We start from the raw sequence: 24,042 nt of genomic DNA, 5'->3' as shown, positions 1-24,042 counted from the left end.
TTTTATCGAAAGCTGATTGTATTCATGTGGTCCCATTTAATTTGATCGATATCTGATAATTACTTTTCGAGTATTGTTTTCTAATTTTTACGCCAATTTCACTCATTATAATGGAACGAAATTTTCGGATTTTACCTCTGTAAAATCCTCTTCCTCACGACTCCCTAGTCCTCACGTGACCATGGTTGCTGTAAAGTATCCGAAACGTCGGACATTTAAAAAACTTAATAAACCGCGATAAAATCCGAAAAAGTTGTTTCGTTACTTTTTAGTAATCTCTAATAACGCGTATTTACTTGACTATGTTTTCGTCTAATTACGTTGTATTAATTGTCGATGTAATTGATGTCGGTTTTTTTTTGTATGTACCCGTTATTGTCAACACAGAGTTTACAGTATGGAGAAAACGATATATTCACGAAAATATGGTGGTACAAAGTTCGCAAGTCAGCTGTGGTTTAATTTAACGCCTATTGCTTGAATGTAAGACGAGCTCTACCCCGCAATTTCACACGCGTTAATTTGAGGAAAAAATAGCCTATAGCCTTCGCTAAATAGGCTATCTAACACAAAAGGAACTATCAATTCGAACTGAGAGAACGTGAGGCAATCGCAATCAATTTATAATATAATAATAACCATTAAATTAATAATGACAATTATTACATATTAATTGAATATACTAAACACAGAAACACAACAGCGAAGAGTAGCTGACTGTATCTTTCTCGCTCGGGTACACTCGGTGGTTCCGAGTTCACCCGATCGACCATTTCACCTCAGAGCGTGACGGATCAGCCTAAATTACTGCCTACGAAAAAATGTGTGCATCAAAAGAAGTTTTCACTTAAAAAGCCGTGTATGCCCTTTGGACACCAACACAAAAAGTATCAATTCGAACTAATTCGTGAGATTAGCACGTCTAAACAAACAATAGTTTCAGCCTTATAATATTAGTACAAATAAATCGATCAAAAATTCAACTACATATAACGACCAACGCGGAAACTTTACTAAAATACAATTTTCGATGACATTTTAAACTAAATATTATAACTTAAGTACATCGCTTTTAAAGAATAAATTACCCTTAATACATAACACTAAGCATATAACAGCAAATCTCTATATACCCTTAAATTATATTTAAATAATAATTAATAATAAAAAATACTGTTGAAATTTTGAAAAAGAAAAAAAAATATTTTTTCATTTTTTTTTGTATATATAAGAAAATTGCTGTTACGATAGAAAAAAAAACATACAAAAAATGTTATTCTAAATTTTTTTATCATCAAGTCTTTTAATTATCGGACGAAGTCCATAAGCACACGTAATTTTCGAAAAAGGCCAAATTTACTTAATTTTTTTTTTATATAATTTTTCACATTTACCTACAATAATTAACTAATATAATACTAAAATTAGAAATAACAAATAAATAAAACAAAAAAGTATCAAGACTACCCGAGCGGTAGTGATACTACATTTTTTATATAATTTCTTTAGTAAATAAAATAATTAAATGAAAAACAAATCTTTGGGTATTCATATTGCAAATTATTTAAAAAATATTTTCAAGCCGATTTCGAACAACAAAATCTTTGCGTATTCTTTGGCAATTATATTTTTAAAATAAAAAAAAATATAACAAAAAATCCTATACCATTAAATATATAATTTTTCGTATAAATTTCAAGCTTTTCCAATGAAAAATTTAATTTATTTTATTATATTATAGATTATAAAAAAATGTACTCCAAAAAAGTTACCAGCATTTATTCATGCAATGACATATTTATGGCTGTGCTGCCATCACAATTGTTTTCGACTTTTTCATCGTCACTGGATATTTGGTTACAGGTTAAAAAGTGTTTCCCGAAATCGATATCCGGGTTGAAGCTCGCCGTTTCCAATTTTTCCGGTTCGTGCTTGTATTCTCTCTGTTTTTTGCTATTTTCCACAAATTGTTTTAATTGCTGAGGCATAGGGAATGATGATTTGATGTGGCAACGTTTCATCCAGTTACGTAAAGATTTCCTTGGTACTTTGTGTGTTTGAGCCGCTCTGAAAAGACGCGTAGCTAATTTATTATTATACGACAGTTAGTAAATAGATAGATATGCTTGACATACACACAACCATCTGTTCCCAAGTTAGGCAACTTAATGCACGTGTTAGGTTAAAGCCAACTGATGTAGATGCATATATTTATATATAAATATATATCGGACAAATACTCCGGGTGGGATCAGGCTCCCAAAACCCCGGAGCAGAACAGACACATAAGTAGGTCGGTAAACAAGGCTACGGCTCACCTGATGGTAAGCGATTACCGTAGCTTGTAGACGCCTACAACACCAGAAGCATCACGAGGTCGTTGCCGAACCTATCCCCATTTCCCCCAGGAGCTCTTGTCACCTTACTCACCACAGGTACACTACACTGGTTAAAAACAGTATTATGTTGGTGTGATTTTCTATAAGGTCGAGATACTTTCCCAGAAGAGCTGTTCCACATTTTGACCAGGAAATTTCCTGCTCTCACCTCAGTTGTAATATTGGTTATCTGTTCAGACTTTCCTACCGAGTTTATCTCTAAGTACTATAATTTAAGTCCTTTCAAGCATCAAGTGTACTGAAGCCTTTTAACCCCTAAATGCTGACAGCGCCCCCACAATCCTTCTAATGTTCCAGATGTCAATGACAGTAACCACTTAACATAGGCATTTCCTTGTTTTCTTTGCAAAAGAGGGCTTTTGTTATAAAAAAAAAAATATTACCAATCCACGGTACAGTAAAATTGCTTTGTTGAAAAGGCTTTTACGTAACAATGTCACATTAATAAACTTTTTTATATGTGACATTTTTTAGATAAAAATCAATGTATAGTATTGAAAAATTGGGCAGTTAAATAGCATATGGGAAGGAATATGTAAGAGGAAGATTCTGATTTCTGTATTCCCATTTATCAGAGACTTTTGCCCAGTAGTGGGTTGTTAATAGCCACTTAAATAATATTTAAGGAATAAATCTCTTACCTATATATACTGCCTCCTTTCTTCACATCCATTAGAGCAGCCCACATCGCTTCGTTCGAATAACGCCTATTGGGATTAAACTTTCCCATCATCACCCTTTCCAGATCTTTCCTTGACAATCCAGAGGAACTGACCTCCTTCCCTTCCAGAAATTGATCTAAATCAGCCTTTAGAACCGTTTCCCCTATATCGACATTTTTATCCTTAAAGATCGGCGGCCTGCCGCGTTTTCTGACCATTTTTTCTCCGATTTTCGGATAAACATCCTTTTCTTTGGTATGTGGAATGAGTTCTACTTCAGATTTTTGGCTTTTGATATCATTTTTCGATTTTTTAATTTGATTAGCCTTCAATAGAGACACTTCTAGTTCCCCATTTTGCTCTAGCCAAGATTTGTAATAGTCGTTTTCGGTTTTTTGAAAATCTTCCGACATGTCCTGGAGGCCGTATTTCGAAAATTCATTCTGAATTTCAGTTGAATTCATTTTCGATAAGCGATTCACGTACTCCGTGTTTGCTAAGTTTTGCAACTTATTGTGGAAAAAGAGTTCGCTCTCAGGCTTGACTCGGATGTAACTTTGACCTAAAAATAGAGACAAAGAATAGAAAAAATCATGTGAAAAATAAGTCATTTGTGAACCATGAATGCTAAACACAGTCGACAAATGAGATGTCTGTAAGATATACCATAGATAATTTAGTTTTTTTTTTAACATTCATGGTCCAAAAACTACCATAAAACCAAAAAACTACCAATTTATAATAAAACTCGGCCTACCTTACAGACACTCATTTGTTTTTTCTTTCACAATATGATCTTCACACACGAAAAAATCGCGACAAAAAATAATAAAAAACAATTTTTAAACGAGTGACAAAACGTGACATTGCCAAAAAAATATTTTAACGAAAATATCTAGTTTTTTTTTGTTTGTGTATGTCTTACCTGACGTTTGTCCTAAACTGCTGCCGGGTTTGCCAGATTCATCGTCCTGAAAATTTAGAAAATTAATTTTAAATTTTAGAGCATAATTTTTATGGAGGTTGAGCCAGCAGGAAACTTCCTGCTCAAAAGTTGTAGCAACCCGACCGGGGAATTACCTCGACCTTACAGAAGATCACAGCTAAATAATACTGATTTCAAGTAGTGTTGTGTTCCTGTGTGAGTAAGGTGGCCAGAACTCTCTAGGCATCGAGGGTAGGGTCCTGATGTTGCAGCTATCCATAGGTTATGGTCCGCAATACCAGGACCCCAGAACTTACCTATTTTCTGATATACAAAACATATACAATAGAGAAATATTAGTAGGTACGGTGGAATACATACTCGCTAACTTAGACCGACGACCAATTCTCAAATATAAACCGCTAAAAGTACGTAAAAATTGAACCCATCTATTTTTTAAAGGCTGATCTAAAATAAAATTGATACTGTCAAACACCTGCTGTGTGGCTACGGCACTAAAGAATTTAGCCACCCCCTCTCTTCCCGTGGGTGTCGTAAGAGGCGACTAAGGGATAATAAGGTTCCACAACCATCTTGGAACTTAAGAAGCCGACCGATGGCGGGATAACCATCCAACTGCTGGCTTTGAAATACACAGGCCGAAGACGGGCAGCAGCGTCTTCGGTGCGACAAAGCCAGCCCTGCGGTCACCAACCCGCCTGCCCAGCGTGGTGACTATGGGCAAAACACATGAGTTTACGTTATTTTTGGCGTAAGCTTGTGGAGGCCTATGTCCAGCAGTGGACTGTATAGGCTGTAATGTAATGATGTCAAACACCTTCTGTATTTATTGCCAGATACTAATGTGATTATATTTTAAAATTCTTGCTATAACTATTTTAGTAATTTTTAACCTGATTTAACTGACCAACAAGCTTACCTCATTGTACTCAAGCTGGTCATTGTCAAGTTCTCCGTAATAAAGGCCATCTTCTTCGACAGTCTCTTCCTTGACATCCGGGTTTTTATCTCTTTCCTCCGATTTCCGTTTCTTTGGACCGTTTGTTGTGTTTGTTGGTTTCTGTTGTTGCTGTTGTTGTTGTGCTGTGAACGATAATTATTTAGAGCTTTAGGGTTTTGCTGGGACTGGATTCTAGATAGATTTATCCAGATATGGATCCAGATAGCCCAGATAAAAACAGATAAAAATTGTATGAAAATTTTGGAATCCCTGTTTCAAATTTACAATAGTTTACAATAACTTCAAAAACAATCATCGTTTTTTATTTGGAACTTTCAATTCTTCTTTTTCTTGCTTAGGCAGATTTTTGATAACATACCCGGCGGCGCGTCTCGCTGCGCGTGCGCAAGTAGGGCATCGCTCGCCAGTGTGTAGTCTCTGGACTCGGCTGCTCCCTCACCCGAACATAGCCCTACCACAAGAATATCAATTATTTATAGAGATGATATATTTTATACAAATAGGGCGGCAAACAAGCTTACGGATGGTGAGCGATTACCGTAGCTTATAGACGACATCCGCAACACTAGAAATATGGCAAGCGTGTTGCCGACCTCGATCTCTAAATCCCCAGGAGCTCTGGTAACCTTACTTACAACAGGAACACACACTGCTTGAAAGCAGTATTATTTGTTGTGATCTTCTGTAAGGTCGAGGTACTTCCCCAGTCGGGCTGCTCCAATATTCGAGCAGGAAATTTCCTGTTGCCCTACGTCAATTAATTTTAAATTCAGAAAATACAAGGTTAATACATTTACAAATCGGTGATTAATTATTTATTTATAAGAACTGTCGCGCGAGAGAGTCCACAAAGCAATGCCAGAATAACTCCCAAGATTCCGTCTGCGCTAAGTGTATTTCTTATCTATAAACTGGAGCAGCCCAACTGGGGAAGTACCGCAAAGTTATAGAAGATCACAGAAAAATAATACTACTTTTAAGTATTGTTGTGTGGTGAATATGGTAGCCAGAACGCCTGGATAAATGATCTATGGATGGAGATAGGGTTCTGGTGTTCCAGGCGTCTATAGCCTACGGTAACCACTTACCATCAGGTGGACTGTACGCTTGTTTGCCGCTACTAAGAATTTTGGCGCGAACTTGTGGAGGCCTATGTCCAGCAGTGGACTGCGATAGGCTGAAGTGAAGTGATGATGTCATTAAGGACCGCTAAGTTGAATTAAATGAAATCGGGCAATGAGGCATAACATCTCTTATTTAAATGTTGTACTACCCTCATTAGGCAACTACCTCAAGAAATATACCACCTAAAAGAAATATTTTCCCCCCAAACAAATCTATCTAACATAAATAATACAATCAAAACCGATACCTCTAATTTGCAACGCCTCAGCCGACTTGAGCAGACTGGGCAGTTCATCTTGCGTTACATTCACTTCGCCTTTGTACATGAAGTCCACTAATGCTTGCATTTCACTAAACCTGTAATTAAATATATTATTTAGACAATTATATATAAACGACTCATTCTTATAGTAGGATATACGAAATAGAGACGACCGCTCTGGTGTAATGGTGCGTGTGACCGACGGCGCCTAAAAACTGGCGGTCGCGGGTTCGACCCCCAGTCGAAGTGGATATTTATATTTATACAAATATTTATTTCCAGTCTGGTTGTTAGTCCTTGTGGGTCTCCCCACAGAGCAGTGTGGTGGATTAAGCAACAAACCTTCTCCTACATGGAGAAAGAGGCCTATGCCCAGCAGTGGCATATTCGGGCTGAATCGTATCGAATCCACAGATTAAACATTAAAGGTAAAAAATATCCTTACCGCATATCCCTCATAAGTACAATGGGGTGCTTGCAGGGGTTTTGAAGCAAGAGCTTCTCGAGGTAAGCGGAGCAGGCTGACAACACTAGCTTGTGACATCTCAGCTGACGAGACTCACAGGCTAGGGTTACGTCCGCGAATTGTTCAGTTAGGAGTAAACGGGGAAATACTGCCTGGAAGAAAAGAAAACAATAAAAGATTTAAATACATTTATTCTCATTAAGGGGTCGTCCATTAATCACGTGCGACTCCTACGGCGGGGGGGGATACATGAGATATCACGTATATTCATTTTGCGTTAAGCGCGCGATTTTTATACCAAAAAAAACAACCAAGAAACACCCTGCAACCTTGATGCCTGTGTAAAAATTTGTATTACGATGCATCGCTAAATATCTCCAAGGGGAGGGGGGTTGGCAATCTTAGTTCCAAGTTAAAGTTGTTAGTTCCAAGATGGTATTGGAACTGTGTATCCTTTAGTCGCCTCTTACGACACCCACGGAAAGAGAGATAGTCGAGACGGGGGGATTTTCATGAAAACAAAAATATACGACGTATTGTTTTACTTTTAATTACTTGTAAATGTAATTAGCAAGTTCATTTTTAAATAAGTTACATAAGTTTACGTTTTTACCAAAAACAATATTTTAAGTTATTTATGTACTAACCGACCCAACAGTGATTAGCTTCATCAAACTAGAATAATCAATCCACAGTTCTTTTAAAAGAATAACTGCGGAATTTCTTGCCAATTTATCTCTGGCGAATCTACATTCCGAACCCACCGATACCACCGATCTATACCTAACAATATTTAACTTGTAAGATGGTGATTCGAAGGTGCTTTTGAAGCCTATTTGAATAAAGTTGTTTTTGATTTTGATTTTCTATCTATTATCTGTCAAACGCAAGAACTGTCATCGTACGCGCGGAGTTTAAAATTAAATAGTCTTTAACTGACATTTCATTTAATTTTAGTTTACAAATTTTTTGCGCAGTTTTCTTAAATTTACATTACGTGAGGACCTTTTACAAAGTATCAGAAAACATTTTGTCAAAAGATGAAGGAAATCAGTAAAGTCGTTGTCAAGTTATGGCATAACCAAGGGAAATAGGTATGTAAACATTTTGATATATAAAAGATTCTTGCTCTGAATAAGTGTTGTCATTGTTTCTTTTTTTTCTACCAATGACATCCATTTAATTTTTAAAAAAATCCCTTGCTTTGACGCCATCATGAAACTTTTTACATATCTTCTTCTTCTTTCTCTTGGAGGTATTCGAAATAACATAGGATACTTTTTATTCAAAAAAAAAATCAATGCAAGCGAAGCGGCACACTATGGGAAAATCGCGTATGTTTCGTCTCAAAACTCCGTATCTCAGTTGTTGTTGTCAGTGAAATAATTTTGATTTTGAAAATTCTGTTTATTTATTAATTTAAGAAATAAAACTTTAAAAAATACATGCATTCATATTATATTGATCCATTCATATTGAAAAATAAACAAAATTTGTCTTTTTTTTTGTAATTTACATAAAATGGAATAATAGTAACAGACGAGAAAAAAAATATGTACAAAATTCAGGAAGCTCCTACAGATTTTCGTTGATAGCAAGAAGGGCCTGGGCTTCATCTAAAAGTTCTTTCGATATTGTTTCTGAGGTGATTCTCAAACTTGATATGTATGGATCAGAAGCGTACAATAAGGTATGGAACACGTCTTCATTGGTCTAAACTTTTTGTAATCCTTATTTCGGGATTCTTGCGCGTCTTCGGACAATTGTCCGATAGGTAAAATAGCATAGTACTCAATGATTTCTTCTCTGTGAATAAGTATTTTATGCACGGACGAAGGCATATACCTAATACCAATTATAAATATTTACGTACAGTTGGGCTGTACTATATGCGTATTCACCGAATTTTTTTGAATTAATAGCCATTCCAGATGACATCGTTTGTAGTATTATGTACATTCGTTTTATAAATTCTACGTCTACACCTGTAATGTCTGCAGAGCAAGAGTAATTCTGAAAAAATCTCCGAGCTGTGTTTCCGTCATTACTACTTCCAGTGCTTTGTCGAGGTTTATCGACATCCAGTCCTATTTCCTCCCTAAACCGCTTTTGTACCAGTTTTTTTATTTTCGTTTTTGTTTTTTTTATTTTCAGGTGTAGTAGCTGACCACTTTTCTAAAGACAAGTTATAAGAAACGTGTAAGATCATTTCCATTCTCCTAATCCAAGCATGTAGTGTTGACAGTCCGTATTGAAATGAACTTTCGTTCAAATCTCGTGTCCTAACTGCCGCTAAGAGGAGTAGCACCACACACTGTACAAGAAGCACTCGAACGAGTCTCAGTTAAAACTTGTGCCACTTTAACACCAATCATGGTTAAAAATAGGTCATGAGTAATTTCGATTACCTCACCATTCTTATTTATCAGGGAGGGAGACAGATTTTGTTTTTGATTGTTGATATCAGCCACAACAGACGCGGTTTTTTCAGGAGTTTCTTTGGCAAATTCTAACAATATAGGTCTGCAATATCTTACAGATGAGCAAATTTCATTCTTCCAAACAACAGTATTAGTTGTCTCATCTATGAGTCTAATGGGTACAAGTGAAGCAATAAAAAGGCTTGCATCTGATATTAAATCGCTTTCTTCGGGCAAAACTTGCTTGTATTCACTCTGTCCTGATGACCCGTCTCAACCCCATTTACAGAATAGTTTCAACTTTCTTAAACTGTTTTTGTAAAGTGAATCAATTAGTAATATACCTGCCACAGTATGATCCAACAAGTCCTGCAGATTGACTTTTGCACTTATGTTAGTAATGATTATGCTCGAATCTGGTGGGCAACACATCTTCTTCGCTTCGACTAAAGTTGGATAAGAAGGAAACACCAATTTTGTCCGCCAAAACAAAGTCGAAGTTTCCCATACTGTTCTTTGTTAAGATCTAAGTCAATAAAGGTCCGTAGTGCTTCCTCCTTAGAAAAAGGTGTAACGTCTTCAGAGTTCTCAGTAATGTATTTAAGAATTTTTTTCTTATTATTTTTTGATGCAGTTCGTATAATATTAACGATTGTGGCCTCCTCCGTCTCACCCACCTCCTGAGCATATACATTGAGCACACAGTCCAATCCGTACTCTTGTATTAATTCCATGTTTTTTCGTTTCTTTGTTTTTTCTGAAGATGCTTCGTATGGTTTCGAAGGTCTGCCACCACTACTTCCAGACGTATTAGGGTCATTAACCGTGACTCGACACTCTAGTGGAACACAAAATTGACCATCTATCCTATTGACGTTCTTACTTTCAAAGCGTTCTTTTATCCGAGATGCATTTCTCCAGCGTTCGTTACATTTAGATACCAAGTTTTTTTTTAATGTAAGAGACCACAGTAGCCATATCCTCTGGTGACAAATTGAAGTTAACTTGTAAGTAGTGTTCTATACTATTCCCATTTATCAACAAATTACACAACTCTCGCTTGCTACAAACAAATTCACCCATTTTTCAAATCAGTTAACTTTTGGGAATATTTGAAAATAGGTAATAATTGCTTTTTAGGGCAACTGACTGTGTGACCAACAGCTGTGAATTTTTCAGAGCTCGCCTTCCTTTTATAGGCCAGTGAAATAGTGCTATGTGCAAAAAGATAAGAAAATAATAATTTGCACTCTTCCCATAACCAACCTGTTTTTAATTCGACCCTAATAGATAAGTGACCATATTTTATCAAGTAAGGTGGTCAAAACTGTATCAAAACCGGAAAAAACTATTAATAATACTCATCACCGTAATGAACTTTTTATCAATTTGACCTTAATAGATAACAAATGATTTTATGAGAAATAAAAAGAAATTGAAAAATAATGATTTTTACCTCGCGATATGCTTTGACACCGTGACAAAAACAGTGCAAATATGTGCAATTTTTTTTCTCCTTGCTAATGTATAAAGATTTTAATACAACAAATAACATGACAGCGACAAGCAGCGGTAATAGGTAAACGTCTCGTTAAAAAAAATAACCCTAAAAACATACCATATTAAACTATATTGGTTAATTTTATTTTATCTAACAAATATATATATATATATATATATATATATTTGTTAGATAAATATATATATATATATATATATATATATATATATATATATATATATATATATATATATATATATATAATACTAATTACGAAACGTTAAGAGGAGATTGTAAGCATTTAAAAAATGTATAATACTTATACATTTATATCAAAAACTTTCGAGTAATGTGGCGTTGAATTGTAGTAACGCATTGCGTCAAAATTACGTTATTTAACATGAGTCAGCTTTGAAGCCTATTTATATACATTATAACAAAAAAAAAATAGGATAAAGAAAGCTTATTTATTAGAGTATATTAATTTATTATTATTATTCCATAACAACAACTTTCTCGTAAAACCGATTTGTGACGGCTTTGTATGGGCCTTTCCCATAGTGCGGCACGCGGGTAAAAGCTAGTAATATATAAATGTTAGAACGCCATCTTTAGGATATATGGGTAAGCGTGTAGTTGTTGGCACAGCGCCATCTATCATTCCTTTTATTTCCCGATTACGGAGTCACGTCAATAGAATCATTATGATAAATATCCTTTGAATACGGCATCAGTACACATCGTACACAGCAAAATACAAAACAAAAACAGTTAAAAAGGTCGGAAAAAAAATGTACAAAGGCGATCTTATCGCAAAAAGAGCGACTTCTAAAGATAACCTTATAATCTATTTAAGCAAAAATGAATCACGAAATGGTTAGCTACACGGTATAAAGATGTTTGTCGTAGAAATTGCGTTTGTGTTCGTTTCCGGACACCCGACACAATATAGTATGTATAACATCACACTATGACCCATATTAGAATAGATATGTAGCGACATCTATCTCGCAACATACGAACTAAGAACTGCGCGATATTAAAGTTATCCAAAGATTAAAAATATATACAATAACCCGCGACAAACGTTGGGGGGCGGTAGCCCACAAGACTCAACACCTGTCTGATCGGAGGATCCTCCCTTTTCGATTGTCGATGAGGAACTTCACACCCTGTTCCTCGCACATCCCCAAATATAGTAGTCAAAATAATTTATACAGTAAAATGAATTTTAGAATTATATTTTATCTATGTACAAGCCACGCGTAAACTTTATATAGAATAATATTAAATAACGTATACGTTTTTTTTTGTCTATTATTGTCATAATGTGAGTAATTACTGTAATCATATGAGTTTTAATTATTTTAATATGATAATTATAACAATTTAATGTGCTTCAAAGTAAAATATAGGCATATGCTAATATTTATTGCTTTTTAAATTTTAATGATTATGTTTAATTCTTTTTTAAACGACCGCTCTGGTTTTATGGTGCGTGTGCCGTGTCGGCGGCGCCTAAAGAACGGTCGCGGGTTCAATTCCCGCTCGGAGTGGATATTTGTGTTTATACAAATATTTATTTCCGGTCTGGTTGTGGTTGGTGTTAGTTCTTGTGGGTCTCTCCACTGTGCCTCGGAGAGCACGTTAAGCCGTTGTTCCCGGTTGTTATCATGTACACCTGATAGCGATCGTTACTCATAGTAGAGAATATATCCACCAACCCGCATTGGAGCAGCGTGGTGGATTAAGCGACCTTTCTCCTACATGAATAAAGAGGAGTCGGATATTTTAGACTTGAGCAGCAAATATTCCAGAAATCGTGTCGATAAAAATGGACTTTTTTTGACGTGACTAATTTTGATCAGTTTCTGATTTTACTATTTCAAATTTCAAGTCTTCTAAAGCGTTTAGGGTACTTAAAGAATTAAAAATTATCATTAATATTAAACCGCGAAGAAAATTTTAAAACTTTCAATTACCACAAACAGGATTACCTCGTCGAGTCAACTAGTAAATCTACATAAATTAAAATTAATCACAGAAATGTATGTACGCGCATCACTTCCGAACCAATGCATCGAATTGGATAATTCTTTTTATTTCCGTTGACAATTAGCAGGACAAGGTTTGTATAAAAAAAACTTGTTCACGAAAAAAAAAACGAGTGTGCTTTAGACCACACGACTGAAGTCAAACAACTTTAGCTCCGTCTAACTCATATCTCCCTCTAACTTCAGTTTGACTCGCCCGATCACACTTTTCGTAACGCTCTCGTCACGCATTCACCAGCTCACTCCCCAAGTCAAGCGTGTGTAAACAAGTTATACTTAAAAAAAAAAATATATATATATATATATATATATATATATAGTATAGGAATAAATGTAAATAATTACCTGTAAATTAGTATGATAGGAGTTCCACCTGACACAGAACTGCTGTGGAGGTAGCGCCATCTTGAAACACTTATTTAATAATATAGTAACTGTAATAATTATTTACATAACTAAGTACTCTTTGGCCAATATTATATCAGTCCGTTTTGTTAAAAAAAATTGCACGTTTTATTTTTTTATATAAGGTCCACCAAAAAGGTTTTATTTTATCACAGATATTTACTAAAAGTAAGTTTTTAAGTACAGAGAAAAATACTTTTAAATTCAAGTAGAAACTTTAGGGACTAGAGACTTTTTTTTATTCTTTTTATTGTTATTTCAGAATACTGGAACTTGCTAGTGTGTTGGTTTATTTTGAAGACCTGAAAAAGAAAAAAAAACAACATTAAAAAAACACGTTATCTATATATTTCGCACACTTATAGTTTATATAGAGAAGGAGTGCAGAATGCTAATTTTTTTTAAAATTATGCATAAAAATACATTACACACACTACCGCGAATTTAACACACACATATTGTATACTCTTTTGTTTATTATTATAGAAGTATAGTCTTTGACAACAGAACCATAATAATGTTCAAACTTATTATTTAAATTATTATGGTCGAATTTCGACCACTGGTCGACCACTAGTAATGATAAAAGTGCTTGAGAAACGTTTTGATCATATAGTGGTGCATGTTGGGATTCAATTCTCGCTTGGAGCAAATATTTGCATTGTTACTCAATATGTCTTTCTGACCTGTATATTCTACCAGCCGTAAAAGCACAGAAAGCTGTCGGTCCCAGCTACTATCATAAACACCTCATAGCTATTGTTACTTAGTTCAGCCTATTGCAGTCCACAGCTGGACATAGGCCTCCCCAATTTCGCGCCAGACATCGCTGTATTCCGCAATCCTCATCTAGCCTACACCAGCAATCTTACGTAGATCGTCGGTCCAACGGGCCGGAGGACGTCCCACACTGCGTTTGCCAAGACGCGGTCTCCACTCCAGAACCCGTCTGCTCCAACGGCCATCGGTCCTGCGACACAGATGACCAGCCCACTGCCACTTCAACTTGCTAATTCTGTGGGCTATGTCCGTTACTTTCGTTCTCTCGCGGATAGTCTCATTTCTAATCCTATTTTTCGAGAGAAACCCCAAGCATAGCGCGTTCTATTACACGTTGAGCGACTCTAAACTTGTGGATCAGTCCCTTCGTCAGTGTCCACGTCTCGGCTCCGTATGTTAACATAGGCAGGACGCACTGCTTGAAGCTATGGTTACTCATAGAGAATAAATCCGCCAACCTATAGTGGATCAGAGTGGTGGATTACGCGATAAATGTTCAATGCCTTCTTCCAGCAGTGAAACGTTACAAACTAAATCAATGAAACAATTAAAACAAAACTAGAAAATGTTCTACACGCAAAAAAAGTATTTTTTTTAATGACATTTTGTAATCGACATTGAATTCAAAACTATGTTTTTTTTCAGTCTGTATGTCTTTACCTATATTAGTCGATTCTGCTTTGATAACCTTTTTAGTACGAACACAACGTAGGCGGCTAGATCTTTTTCTGTCACAAACAGAGGTTTCATTGTACAATGTGCCTATCAATAGCCAATCATCAATAGATACTCAAACATTTGACTAATATCAAGCGTATGGAGAGTTTTAAAAATTGTATTCTGCTCTATACGTACTTTGTGTGATGCAATCACAGCGATTCGGTTCTCTTTATCACCCCACTCGATTTTAATATAACAAAATATTTTACAATGTATTGGCGCGAAAATCACAAAAAACAATGAACAATCATATAAATATGACAGATTCCATATTCAAATTTAATATTTTGTTTATTTTTAATTGTAACCGTATTTATGGCCAGACTGTGTATAAATAAAAAACTCTACTTCTAGACAGTGTATCAAGATGAAACCTGCACCAATTTTTTAATTAGACCTCCACGATCATAACTGTATAAGATTGCATCCATTTTCCTGCGGTAGATTTTAACTGATTCGAAAATAATTATACATTCAAAATTCTAATATTATTTGAATGCATTTCATTTACTTTTACATTAATATTTATCATGTAAGGACATAAGCCGGTTTCCATTTCATTACATATATACAATAATGATTAATTTATAATTTATAACGAAGCTTCTACTTCTAATAAAAACTAAAACATTTATATTTGACAAAATTATACGGAAGTAAAATCCTTAAACATTAATTAATAAATTAATAACATATTAAAAATTGATACCAAAATTAAAAACAACGTTTCACGCATATTTCATACGTAATACCAAAATTTTAATATTAGAGGTTTCTAAACCTTCATACAAAAACAATAAGCTTTCGCGCCTTGTCAAATCCAAATATTTTAATAACCTTGCCATTTCCAAAAATAAATTTAAAAAATGTAGATTAAAAATCAATCGATATTTACAACAAATCGATTTCTTTACATTTTTAAATATAAACTCGTTATAGACAATATGCGTCACAATGTTATGTAAATATTATAAAAACTATTTTTAATTAATTATAATGAATAAAATAAAACACTATAGCTCCGATTTTTAAAATTCTTTCACCAGAATTTTGCGTTATCATCATCATCACTGTGATATATATATTTTTAAATATAGGATATACCTACATAATATTCAAACGAAAAAAAACGGAACAGACAAAATCATGTGTCCGCGGACAAGAGCTAATTACAGATATACATATAATTATAATTATATATAGGTATACATTTTTTTATTAAAAATTAATATTATTCGCTTTTACGTATTAATATTTCTTCATTTATTCTTAAATGTCTAGAAAATTCGTTTCTATATCGATTTGGCTAATTATTATAGGTGGAAGCGAGACGGCTATACGTCGGAAAATTCCCCCACTGTAAAAGTTACAAATAAAAAAGGCGCTTGAACATAAAAAATCAATAACAGGCGTCGTTAAACGAGGGACGGTCCGACCCCAGTGACACTCGAGTTTACAAAAAAATATATATTTTCGTCATATTTCATATCACCGGCACTTAATTAATAGATGTAATCTATATAAATATAAATGAATCGCAGTAACGTATGTACGCGCATAACTTCTAAAAGACTGCACATAATTGAATAATCGTTTTATTTTTTACAAGGTTTGTATAAAAGAAATAAAAAAAAAATACCCATATTCACGAAAAACAAATATGGAGAGATGAAGTTGTAAGGACAACTAGTACATATGTATAATTTATATTACGTACGCTTAACATATATGTTTATACGATAAGGTTAAGATGTTTGCCTGGCTTTATAGAAAAAACTTCACAATTACTCCACATAAATATCATTTTATAGATAATTGCTCGCTCTACCGGAATTCACGACCAAAAAAATTATTATTGCTTTTGTTTTTGTAAATTAATTAATTATAAAAATTATATATATAACGACTTTAATTTTGAAACAACGTGAACATGATTGACGGTCGGTAAATATTTTGTTCAGTTTCAAATCAACTTAGGTACGTATAAATACTTTTTTGTAATTTTGTAAGGCTATAATTATTATATTTAATTAGTCCGAATTATTCGTATGGGTATTGCTAGATACCAAATAAATGTGTTTATATTAGTTTACCTTATAAACGACTATAATAATAATCTTTCTTAGAAACAGACGACAGTGTATGTGTGGTAAAAACATTTTTAGTTATTTCTTAAATGAATTTCGAATAATTACTTACGTTTTAATTATCAATTTTAGACAGTAAAAATGATTACCTAATTTGTACATTTTAAGTTTTATAATAATTGTTATATACGCGAATGAGGTATGATTTCTCGTGCACTCGGCGTTGCAGTTGTTGACAATTGACAAATTACTAATAGGGTATATTTTGGTCTAAGTTTTTGAGATAAATGTTACAGATACACTACAGAGATGGAAAACGAGATATTGAATTGGAACTATTTATGTTTGTACATATTTTTTATTAGAGTGCTCTGGTGCAGTGTTGTGAGTGCCGCGTAAACGCCCAAATAACACTCCGGGCAAATCCCCGCGATTTTTGGAGTGCATTATTGTTTTATATGGAACAGGAGTTTAAATAATAAATATAAAAAAAAACGGTGGTTGCGGGTTTGATTTCTGCTCAGGATCCATATTATTATTTTTACAAATATTTATTTCCAGTTTGGATGTCTGTCCTTGTGGGTCTCCCCACCGTGCCTCGGAGAGCACGTTAAGCTATCGGTCTCGGTTGTTATAGCCTGCATTACACACTTAATAGCGATCGTTACTCATAATAGGGAATACATCCGCCAACAACTTCTCCTATATGGAGAAATGCGAGATTATAGGCTGATTCAGCTGAGATCAGAATAAATAAATCATCTTGTAATTCTTAAAAAACAATTTATATAACCCAGATCATGAAATATTATCCAAAGTCCTACATAAGATTTTAACTTGTTATTTTCACTACTAAAATTATTTAAAACGGAATATCCACCACGTTTTTTATTTTCTTTTTACGAATCTCAATATTTCGACACTATCCACGAATGTCTTGTTGACGAGAGTTGTCATCGAACTCCGGAAAATGAAAATAAAAAACATGGTAAATATCCCGTTAATAATATAAGTTCCTACTGTTACAAAATCATTTATTTTCCTTTTAAGATATTTTACATGTTCGAATTCAAGTCACATAATCGATAATATTCTTATCGTAAATATTTAATGGAATCACGAGGTTTGTGTTTATGTACTTATACTTATCGATATATGCCTTTTATATTATTAACCGACTTCCAAAAAAGGAGGAGGTTCTCAATTCGACTGTATTTTTTTTTATGTATGTTACATCAGAACTTTTAACCGTGTGGACCGATTTCGACAATTTTTATTTTAATCGAAAGGTGGTGTGTGTCAATTGGTCCTATTTAAATTTATTTGAGATCTAACAACTACTTTTCGAGTTATATCTAATAATGCGTTTTTACTTGACGCTTTTTTCGTCGACCTACGTTGTATTATACCGCATAACTTTCTACTGGATATACCGATTTGGATAATTCTTTTTTTGTTAGAAAGGGGATATCCCTAGTTTAGTACTATGATAAGAAAAACCAGGATCTGATGATGGGATCCCAGAGAAATCGAGGGAAACTCTCGAAAATCGAATAGATATACGAAACGTAACAGGCTATGAGAGAAAGAGAGAAAGAAAATGTGTGCTCACACCTCTCTCTTTTACTTCGTCCACCTCGCCCGATCACACTGTTCATAACGTTCTCGTCACGCATTCACCAGCTTACTCCACAAGTCAAGCGTGCGTAAAGAAGTTATACTTTTGCTAGTTTTAATTTGATTGTCAACTAGCTGTAAGTTACACATTTTAAGCTTCACCTTCTGTTTTCTACATACTGAATTCGGAACAAGAACTATATTATTTTGGCTCATCAAGTCCTACACTAAAACCGAACTCCTACACGAAATTAAAAACTTACAGTTTTGGGGCTTCCGTATATTTCTATTATTGAATGTTCTTCAAATGGAATTATTATAATAGGTTACTTAATAATTGGTATGGTATGTAAATATCCCACTGTTGGGCAAAGCTTTCTCGTGTACAGGAGAGCTGCTCCACTATAGGTTAGTGAATATAAACATTTTAACATCAAAATAGGTGACAAGGTGTTTGTAAACATTTGCAAATATCAGTTACAAATTTGAAAAAAAATATTGGTAGGTATAATTATTATGACATTGATTATATTGATCAAAATTCATTGGGTAGGATTAAAAATCAACGGGCATTGACAATATAAATTGAAAACTCTATGAACAAATTTTGACTATTTTCTAGGTACCTAACTTCTTACAAATTCTGTCAATTTACAATTTTAGAAGTTGTATTAGATACAAAATCAACCTTTTAAATTAAGTATTAATCAATAATCATGTCTCATTTTATACATCTTCCAATGAATTGTCATTTTTTTTTCTATCTCTGCAGACATACAAGGTAACGTTTAAAATTCGTCTTAAAACTAATTTATCCTTGAATCAATAGATTCGTCAGACGTTTAAAAATTTCAAGCGTCCTCGAATTAAGCCCTTAAAACATCAAAAAGGAACGCTATCTAAAAGATAAGCAAAAAATCTCCCTAGCGGGGGGGTCTGGTAGGGCATCGGCCAACGACCCTAGGGGCGCGCCCGAAATAGTCCGGGCGGGGGTCTGCAGCCAGAAACGTTGAGCGCTATGAGTATCGTTTATATTTGGAAACATTTTGAGGCCAGTATTCTTTCTCAGAATGTCTTTTATTACACTTTAAATGACCTCTTAAAACGGAACGGCTACCGTGACACGGGCTAGAGTTACATGTGTGTTTTAGCATTAATTATAACTCTCGTGTAGCCTCTGCTTTATGAATAAAGTTTACACATATATACATTATAATACTCTTAGTACTAGAGTGAAGAAAACATTAACATTGCAGTAAATGGTGTATTAAAATCGAAAAAAAAAATTAAGGATAAAAATTATTTTTCAAGACAAAGCGATGATCTAATCACAGTAATATTTTTTGAGTTGACAATTTACATCTGTAGATTATAGTACTATTATGTATTTACAATGGATTATATGAAACAATGATAGCGCCTACGTCACACTACATACTGACCATTACAAATACCATGCTCGTATTTTAACGTTATTTATTTCATTTTACGAGAAAAAAAATCTGAAATTGTATCGTACTTGTATTAACATTGAAAAGTACATAATTGTAATTACATGGTATATAAATAATATATTATATATATATATATATAAATAATATATATATATATATATATAAATAATATATATATATACATAGGTCCACAAAAATTCAAAATTCGAACACTAATTAGAATCTTTTAGAAAATAGGTCGAACACGTAACCTAAATTTTGAAAAGAGTTTTAAAATTGAATACGATCCACCGGTACGTAAACATCGCACGTGATTTGAAACTTTGCTTTATTATCATAATAATAGATTCTAATTAACGTTTACTAAGCAAAAAGCGAAGGTGTTAAACTTATTATGTTAACGCACTTTAAAATAACAGCCAGCAACTTGAAACATAATATTTTTATTCTTAATTATAAATATGGTTATATTTTTGTTATCTAAATTCTAGTTTTTCTGAAATTGTCTTATTTGTGTTAAGACACAAAACTGATTCTTTCTCGAAGATGTTCATGTTACTTTTGTTTGGTGAATCATAGGATTTCAGCGATATCTTATATCTGTGATCTATTCAACAATTCTACGATGATTACTTATCTTGAGTTTTATTGATATGAATCTTCATACAGGTACAAACGTTCGAGCACTTAAAAATTACATCAGTGAAAAAATTACAAAAAATAAGAGAAATTCTGGGCCTCAACTTAGGTGTGTTCAGAATAATCTTATCAGACTTTTTACGTTCCACGGTGCTGTAGACATTAGGTTTGGTCATTTGACCGATAAAACGAAAGTTAACATCTAAAAAAAATATATGAAAAAAACAACGCAGATACAACTCACCAGACCGGTAAATCCTTATCCATATTTACTTATTATAAACACGTGAAGTAATAATAGGCACTGAAATATCCTTCAGAATAACAAAATAACTCCATACACTCTTGAGCGCTACACGAAAGCATAATGGTTAAAACATGAACACAAAGCCAACATTTGGCCGATCCCAAAATAGTATATCGCAGGCCCCAACTAATGTTATAAACATTCGTGCATGAGAGATTGACTCACACATGCAAGTCCCCAATAAAAAAAATCAATATTTAAACAATTACTCAATTCTATGTTTAGATGCCGTGTGAGGTCTGAGCGACGCGACCGACTCTAGCGAACGAAATGGTCGACTATCATGTGCTGAAAAATGTGACTTTTCACGACCACAAAATCTAATAAGGCAAAAATGCTAAAATAGACACATACTCACAGGAGTGAGCGACCGCGCGGAACCACATCACGTATGCAATTAGCAGCGTCTGATGTTTTTTTTTTTAACTATGAAAAATCAATAATTTTTAAGAGAACAAAATTGTTCATATTTTCCAACAGACCCTGATTTCCTCCCGCGGTCTCAGTCGCGCGGACACTTAAAAATGAAAAACCTATTGCAAGAAAACCGTGTACGAAAGAGATGCATATATGTCGTCGATTGTAAATAATGACTGAAAAGAATCATAACAAACGAGCGAGATGGGAAATAGCCTCGAGAGCACAATAAATACATCATTCATTACGTAATTCAGCAACTATTTAACCAAACTAATATTTACTTACCATGAAATGCAATCTTTAAAGGTCTTGTTCGAAATTTTTAATGTTTTTTAAGTATCGCGAATGCATTTTGACGGGGAGCGACCATCCGTCACGCGATCGCCATTTTCATTTTACAAAAGCATTTATGCATTTGAGTCTCATAACAGTAATTGTGACGTCTGAAACAACAATTGTTGCCACAAAATGAAAAATTAAGTAAATGTGTTTTTATTTCATTATAAAATGTCAATTAATGTGAAAAATATTAATATAGGTTGGGTTATTTTATTTAAAATCGATAAAAAAATCGGTCATATAAATTATTCGCTCTAGTAACATTGTAGTCTGTCAAATTTGTTCATTTGTTGGTATTATATAATTTTACGTTATTTGTTAAACAAGAATTAAGAAATATGTATATATTTTAGTTTTTTATTTAATTATAGTTTCTGAGTAACTAATATTTTCTGTTCCTTTAGCTATAGAACTTCAGAAATGCATGATTTTAAAAGTAAGAATTGTTTTAATTTTGTATATATTGCCCTTTTATTACCTTCAATATTTCTTCATCTAAATCCCTTTAGTATTTATAAAAAATATAGTATGCTTAAAAAAATTAAAGTAATTTGTAAAAAGTGCAAATATCCCTGTGCTGTTTCTTAAATTTTGTTTATATTGTTTTTTTTTTATTAGATAATATTTATTTTTTATTTATTTATTTATATTTAACGTGTAATACCATGAAACGGTAATAGAAATATTTATTATAAACATGTTAATTGAAAAAAAAATGGAAGCTTTATTTGTTATATTTTTGTATTTATTATAACATTGATCAACTGGGCTAGGCTTTAGGTTAAGAACAGTCATTTGGAAGTTAGATAGGTTAGGGTTATTTTTTTTTTGTAACGAAATTATGCCGATAAACGGTCAAGTTTTGAGCTTAGATAATTAGACGGTTCTTAATCTAAAGCCTTACCGATCAACTCTTTAACTGAATTCATATTTTGCTATCTTTAGTGTTAAAGACTCAAAATGTTCTATAAAATGAAGATTATCTTATACAGTTAACAAACTTACGTTGCATGCTGTGTCTGAAATATTCCGTACATAAAAGTCGAGAAAATGCCTTAATCACGGCCAAGAGTGTGTGTAACAAATCCCTAGAAAGTTTAGGTCAGTATCCCTAATCATGGCCTTGTGTTATTTAAGTAATTGTAAATTTTTCCATCCAAATCCAATCTAGTTTAGGATGTTCTCTGGACCACTGGACCGACGATCTATGTACGATTGCCAGTGGCGGCTGGATGAGGATATCATAGAACTGGAATGTTTGGTGTGGGCTTGGTGAGAATTATGTCCAGCAGTGGACTGCTGCCGTTTAGAAAGTTGTTGACTATAGTTACCTTATACTGTATCAAAACTAACTACAAGCATATTATAATTCAGCTGCAGCCCAAAGGACTGTTCTCGTTAGGAAGAGTAACAACTACATCTACCACACAGTTTTTTTCCAAAGAGTAACTGCAGAGTTTCTTGCCGATTCTTCTCTCCGGAATCAGTAATAACTTCACTTTTAACTGTAATAAATTAATCAAGACAAATATAATTTTAATAAAAGCTATTTGAATGAAGAGGAGCAGCGTGTTGCATTAAGCTCTGATCCTTCTACATGGGGAAAGAGGCCTATGCCCAGCAGTGGGATATTAGAGGCTGAAGCGAAATCTGAATTGAAAGGTTTCATTTATAGTCTTCTCCCTCAAAACATTAGTTTATATAATTACATTTGGCAGTGGTATATTCGATTCTGCCTGTAATGTCTTACTTTCGGGCATAGGCGTCTTCTTCATGTTGAAAAAGAATTGGATATTAATCCACCACGCCGCGTCACTGCTCCACTACAGTGTGCTTTAGATCACACGACTGAGTTAAGCTTCTGCACGATAAGCCTGTACTGTCTTAGATATACGAAACGTAACTGGACATGTGAGAAAGAAAATGTGTGCTCGCACCTCTCTCTTACTCCTTTTGCCTCGCCCGATCACACTTTTCGTAACGCTCTCGTCCGACATTCCCCACTCATTACTTACCCCCATGTCAAGCGTGCGCAAAGAAGTTTTACTTCAATAATTAGCTTTGCCACAGGGTTTAATTCGCGTTAATTTTTGGAAAAAACATACTAAAATATGTAAAGTGCGGACGCGGAGCACAAAGAATTTTTGGACAGACAGCGTAGATTTAGTGTAGTGTGTAAAAAACGAGTTCTAAGACATCCCAAATTCTATACTCTACCGATATTCTAAAGCTTCGTACTTTATATAAAAACTTTGAGAGCCACTGGCAGTAGGCAAGAAGGTCATTGTACGAAATTCTTCGTGCTCCGCGTCCGTACTTATAGCATATAATATCCTTTTTCAGTAAATAAGCAACGAAAGAAAAATAATTTTTCAATTTGAACCAGTTGTCTGAAAAATATAAGATTTATATTAATACTAGTTTCTGCCCGTGATTTCGTCTGCGTGGAATAGGAACAATTCTGTCATACGTGATTTT

At 33.9% G+C, this 24,042-nt stretch overlaps 1 protein-coding gene and 1 long non-coding RNA gene across 2 annotated transcripts; both read right to left on the bottom strand.

The window, feature by feature from the left end:
- Window positions 1-396: 396 nt before the first annotated feature.
- Window positions 397-1,151, bottom strand: LOC123668298. Its single transcript, XR_006745558.1, has 2 exons — window positions 877-1,151; window positions 397-563 (listed from the first exon to the last, which is right to left on the bottom strand). It is a non-coding gene; the product is annotated as an uncharacterized LOC123668298 (long non-coding RNA).
- A 122-nt stretch (window positions 1,152-1,273) lies between these two features.
- On the bottom strand, window positions 1,274-21,132 carry LOC123668287. Its single transcript, XM_045602051.1, has 9 exons — window positions 20,743-21,132; window positions 13,142-13,503; window positions 6,801-6,973; window positions 6,341-6,450; window positions 5,327-5,419; window positions 4,927-5,090; window positions 3,987-4,032; window positions 3,041-3,623; window positions 1,274-2,067 (listed from the first exon to the last, which is right to left on the bottom strand). Exons 2-9 carry the CDS (start codon window positions 13,199-13,201, stop codon window positions 1,779-1,781), a joined length of 1,518 nt encoding a protein of 505 aa, XP_045458007.1. The 5' UTR covers window positions 13,202-13,503; window positions 20,743-21,132; the 3' UTR covers window positions 1,274-1,778.
- Between the last annotated feature and the right edge of the window lie 2,910 nt (window positions 21,133-24,042).

This window comes from Melitaea cinxia, chromosome 30 (assembly GCF_905220565.1).
Source record: "Melitaea cinxia chromosome 30, ilMelCinx1.1, whole genome shotgun sequence".
Classification (NCBI taxonomy): Eukaryota; Metazoa; Arthropoda; class Insecta; order Lepidoptera; family Nymphalidae; genus Melitaea; species Melitaea cinxia.
Note: the sequence above shows the minus strand (reverse complement) of the source record. Positions and strands in the feature narration are given on the sequence as shown.